We start from the raw sequence: 5,791 nt of genomic DNA on the forward strand, positions 1-5,791 counted from the left end.
CCTTAGATATTATGAAAGTTGTTATTTTACATCTCTATTATAATAATAAGCTCGATCAATAGCCTAAAAAATTATTTGGTAAGTCAAAAATAAACATATTTTTCTTATTGAGAATTAAAATAATGTGAAAATGACCATTATTTTGATTTGGCAGTACTTTTTAAGACATAGCTTTACTTTAGTAAGGTTGCAGGCTAAACTGGTTTTTGAATTTGGCAAAACGTCTAAACCTCAGTTTCGTGAATTTTTTTATAAGAGTTTATTATAGTTTGTCATTTCATATGATTTTTATAGTCAAGTTTCGCCAAATTTTTATTAATATTTTAATATAGTTTTGTCAAGTTTCGCGTTTACTATGGAGTTTCACCCGCAACCTTAAGCTTTAGTATTGACATTTAAAATAAAAATATTTAGAATTTTGGTATTTTTTATAAAAGAGGTATATATTGCTTACAGAAATGCAAAAAATTCTAATTCAATTAGAAAATTCCTAAAAATTTGTCTAGAAAAAGTTAACACCCTCATATATAAATTTAATTGTAATGGAAGCTATTTTGGAATTAATATTTAAAATTACTTTTTTTTCATTGCTTTTTAAATGGGCATTCCATCATTTAATTTGGTATTGCAAGTAATGCTCTAATTGGAATACTGTATATCCTGGGCTATAGTATCTCCTATGCATAGTACTTTTCTTGAAAAATTTCATAGAATTGTATAGTATCCAGAAAGATATTTTACAATTATCTCATGATCCAGTGATCAGATTTGAGCCATCTATTTTTTGTTTGATAACTCTCATTGAGCTTTTCAAAATAAAAAAAAATCATTCAAATTGGACTGGTAGTTAGTGAGATATTCACAAAAACAGAATTTTTAGGTTTTATTTAGTATCTGGGGTACAGGTCAAACTCCTGATTTTTGCAAGATACCCGGAATATTGTGGCTCGCTATATATGGTAGTTATGAAGTTATAATCAAATTAAGAAGTGTTATTCTCACCACCATTATTTTCGCCAAAGACTGTACAGTAATAAAAATCTGGAATACCATTATTCAAAGATAAAGTAATTATAGCAAGAAAATCCATCTGCTTTATCTTCTGATATTGTAAAAGTTAAAGCTATTAAAAATGAATATTTTTAAAAGTATGCATTATAATAGTATTGCAAATTATTAGCAAATTTATTATTTATTACTTTCTAATATATTATATAAAAGTTAAAGCTATTAAAAATGTACATTTAAATGCAATACTTTGGTATTTGGTATATTTTCTGGATCTATTTTTTTTAAGATTTCTGTAAACATAAATTGAGTAAGTCATAGCACTTGAATATAAGGTATTCATATTTTCATATATAACCCAAGACTTCAGTTTGCTAAATTCAAAGTTAGGACATTGCAGATTATTTGCTTTAGCATATTTCTGAGTCATCATTATTATTCCTTTGCGAATATCATTTTCAACTATTAGATATTTTTCCATATTTATTATAAGCTTAAGTTCTACCTCATTACTTTTGTATAGAGAATCATTAAAGATATAGCGTATCATGTAATAATTTCATATGATCAGTATGGCTAATCAGAACACAAATTTTTTGTACAATATAAACTTTTGTAATACTTAACGCAAAGGGTAAATTTTATATGAATAGAAAGCCACGAACTTGGACAACATTTTACAATGTTAAAAAATTTTATTAAATAAAAAACTTTTTGAAAAAATGTCGTATGAAGTTGCGAATGTGCTTTTTTTTTGTGAATGGGCAAATAGGAATTTTATTGATTTCCTATTTACTGGCATTGACTCAATAAAAGAACTTGGTAATGCTTATAATAGTCTTATAATATATAATACTGTTTACTATATATAAACTTATTTTTCTTAGAAGTTTTTATTGTAAAGCTTTAGTTCATTTAGAAATACTTTTGTAAACCATTTCTTTATAGTTATACTATATTTTAAAAAATACTAAAGAATGATTTATTTATATGTTAATTATTACTTTTACGCGTTTAATGTATAATTTATACTTCATTAGTATCGAGATAATTTCTATCAAATCAAACATTAATGGCAAATAAATAAATTCATGGTTAACTGAAAATTAATAGCAGAAAATTATAGCTAATATTCTTTTTTATTTTTTTCAACTTAGTAGATTTCTTATGCTATCTATGACCATATCATATACGTCCTTCCATCTTTGGTTTCCAGTGCAAAACCATCATAAAACCCATATGTTCTTCTACATTTGTCATTAGTCATTTAATTATTGATATATCTACAAAATTAAATGTAATTAATTAGCATCAATATAACAAATAAATAACTTAATTGGCCAAAATACTTACAATAAAATTTGTTACAATTTGCTCATAATAAGTTGGCACTAATATAACCTGTATACATCTACAAACCATGTAGTTTTGAAGTTAATTAGAATCATTCTTCAACCACATTTTGCTAAATTTCATTTAATATAGTTTATCTACCTCATTTTTGTTAGAAAATTTCATTGATCCTCACTTTCACGTGTATTTTGTGTTAAATTTCATCTGGGTTGTCCTCTTTTTCATTAAAAAACTTTCAGTTAGAATTATTTTTCATACATGTTTTCGTCAAATCTCATTTAATTATGTTCTCTACTTCATTATCATAAAAAATTTCATTATTACTTTCCACATATTTTTCAAAAAATTTAGTTTTCTTTAACAACATATTTTTGACTTAAACTTCAAGGTTAATTGTCTTGAAGGAAAAAGTAAACTATATTATAAACTCTGATAACTCTTTATGAAAGTTATAAAAGGGCACTCTGAATTTTGAATAATAAACTAAAAGAGTTTGAAAAATCGATAATATCTATACCGTTACGTGTCATATTATTATATGTCAATGTTGAATGAAACACGTGCTTTTTATGTGTACCGAGTTTTTGGAACCCCATGTGATCAACAACAAAATTTGCCACTGCGCACTTATGAAAAATGATCAACATATACTATACCTTTAAACATCCCTAGCACAGACATATAATAAGAAAAATCTAACTGAGCTACCTTTTATTTACTATTTCTTTTATTAAAAACATTTTCTCAATAAATATTATTCAAATATAAAAACTTTGAAAAAAAGTTTGAATAGATTAATATTATATACTAGTTAAATTAATGGTGAAGTACATATTTCATTTTCAGAGAATTGTGCCACTTGATTACTATACCATCTTAATAGAATTAAAGAAATATTGAAAAAAGCTGCTATACTTTTTGTAAGAACTTTAATGAGGTAATTACAAATAATTCTCTTATTGATTAATATCAAATATGTATTTATTAAATAACTCCTATTTGCTAAAAGAATAATATGTTATTCAAGCCATGGCCTATAGTTATGCATCAATTGATAATTTGTATTGCTTAAATTTCAAAAATCAATAATTTTAAAATTTTGTTTAAAATGCTTTAAGTAATATTTATTTTTACCAAATTTGCTTTCAATAAAATTGTTCTTAAATAAATATTCAACTAAAGCTTTGAACAGGTCAGTTCAGTACAGTTTTTTTCCAGTTCAGGTAGGAACTGAAACTGAATGAAAACTAAACTGAACGGTTCCAGTTTTAAAACCAAACTCATCAGAAAGTCATGGGAAAAATGTTCATCAAATGTACATTATTCACTTGATGTACATCATAAAGAAATGCTGAATATCAGACCCTGCAATGTACTACCGATATCACAACATTCGATGTACATCACTTAAATTTAATGTCCATTAACTATGTACATTATTTAAAGATAATAAACATCATATTAAATTTATAATATTATTGAATTTATTTATTAAATATACTATAATAATCTATATATTAAATCTAGTAAGTCGTCAGGCTGGGTGTGTAGTCACTACGTTCCTCCACCTCAGCCTCACAGCCTCGCAGTACCTATTTGGCCCCTACGGGGCTCAGGTATACCCTATATATCTGAAACAATCTGAAACTAGATCTGAAACATAATAATATAAGCAAAAAATGATAAAATAAGAAAAAAAAGATGAAAATAAGATAGAATCAGAGGGTGTTTCAATGTTTCAGATGTTTTGGCAATTTTGGTAAAAGCAGGCAGGACATACCTCTCCAGAAAATATTTTTATTTTTACCCCCAGATCTGAAACTCTGAAACAATCTGAAACACTTTCAGGATTTCATTCGTTTTCCTATTGGAAGCAGTGAGATAGCAAACCAGGAAGATTAACAGGTAGGTTAGCAGGTAGCCCTAGAAGGTCTGTAGAGTCAGTAAGACTAATCCCATCCTGCTCCCCTCTCCTGTTAAAAAAAATAAGTAATTGAACAATGGGTAAGTGATAAGTAATCTATAAGGACAAACAACACGAAACATGCATATGATGAACTTGCACGCAACCACTTCTCTTGCCAAAGACTTTGATCTCAATCTTATAGACATCTATAGAATCCGTAAATAGATCTAAATGCAAGCATCACCCCTCAATGATCCTGATATAGTAGTAGAGATAGTTAGAAACCTTCCGCTTGAAAAATTCGGCAAGCATCTCAAGATAAACAGACTCTAGTATAACTGTTGTAAAGCCGAGTGATGGAAGCGATATGAGAAAGCAGAAGCAGTATATGACAGGGCAGTAGAAAAGAAGGAAAAAGCAGGGGATGCTCTTGGTCGATCATTTGAGGAGGAGGGTATTGGAAATCGTGAACTTCGTGAGCTTGAATGGAAGGCGTATCATAAGGCTTATGAAGAGAGAACAAAAGCCAGAATAGAGCATGGTATGGTAAGGCGAGCTCTTGAGCAGTTTGGATTTCACTAAATATATATGGATTGAAAAAGATAAAGGGTCTATATGATCTAGGTTAGAGCTCTGCACAGGTCAGATCAGATCGGATTACCTGGTTAACCCGAACCAAAATTTTTTTCAGGTCGAGTCAGGTCAGGTAAACCGTTCTGACCTGACCTGACCCATTTGATCCGAAAGTATTCGGGTCACTTCAGATAACTCGGGTTACCTGAAGTTTTATTATTAAATATTGTAAAAAAATGTTTTGTAATATTTTTTACTTTTTGTTTTTATATATAAAACGTTAAAACTATTTGTTTTGGTATTTTTCCATTTGATTTTACATGTAAAAATGCCGAAACTGATAGTTTCAGCATTTTTTTAATTTTACATGTAAAAACACCAGAATAATTAGTTCTGGCATTTTTCCTTTTGATTTTACATATAAAAACGCTGGAACAATTAGTTCCGGTGTCTTTCTTTTTGATTTTACATGTAAAAATGCCAAAACTGATAGTTTCGGCATTTTTTTTCCGATTTTACATGTAAAAGTGCCAGAATAATTTGTTCTGGCGTCTTTCTTTTTGATTTTACATGTAAAAACGCCAGAATAATTAGTTCTGGCATTCTTCTTTTTGATTTTACATGTAAAAATGCCAAAACTGATAGTTTCAGCATTTTTTTTCGATTTTACATGTAAAAGCGCTGGAATCATTAGTTCTGGCGTTTTTCTTTTGATTTTACATGTAAAAATGCTGAAACAGATAGTTTCAGCAGTTTTTTTTAGATTTTACATGTAAAAACAGGACCCCGGATATCTCCAAAACAGGTCATAAGTCACACTTTCGGCAGATTGGCCTATTTTTCAGGGCTCAAAAAATCGTTTTTTGTAAATATCTCGGCATCCAGACGTCCAATTTTGATGAACTTTTTTTTAAATTGTAGAGCTAAATGAGGGCTACAAAATAAAAAAAG

The 5,791-nt window shown here is 28.3% G+C and overlaps 1 protein-coding gene across 1 annotated transcript; it reads left to right on the top strand.

The window, feature by feature from the left end:
- Positions 1-4,405: 4,405 nt before the first annotated feature.
- OCT59_007608 (uncharacterized protein) lies at positions 4,406-4,849 on the top strand (the record flags this gene model as incomplete). The annotated part of the gene is made up of 2 exons (XM_066149856.1): positions 4,406-4,484; positions 4,644-4,849. The coding sequence occupies 2 exons, from the start codon at positions 4,406-4,408 to the stop codon at positions 4,847-4,849; spliced, it is 285 nt and encodes a 94-aa protein (XP_065998797.1).
- Between the last annotated feature and the right edge of the window lie 942 nt (positions 4,850-5,791).

The sequence above is a fragment of the Rhizophagus irregularis genome, chromosome 15 (genome assembly GCF_026210795.1).
Source record: "Rhizophagus irregularis chromosome 15, complete sequence".
Taxonomy (NCBI): Eukaryota; Fungi; Glomeromycota; class Glomeromycetes; order Glomerales; family Glomeraceae; genus Rhizophagus; species Rhizophagus irregularis.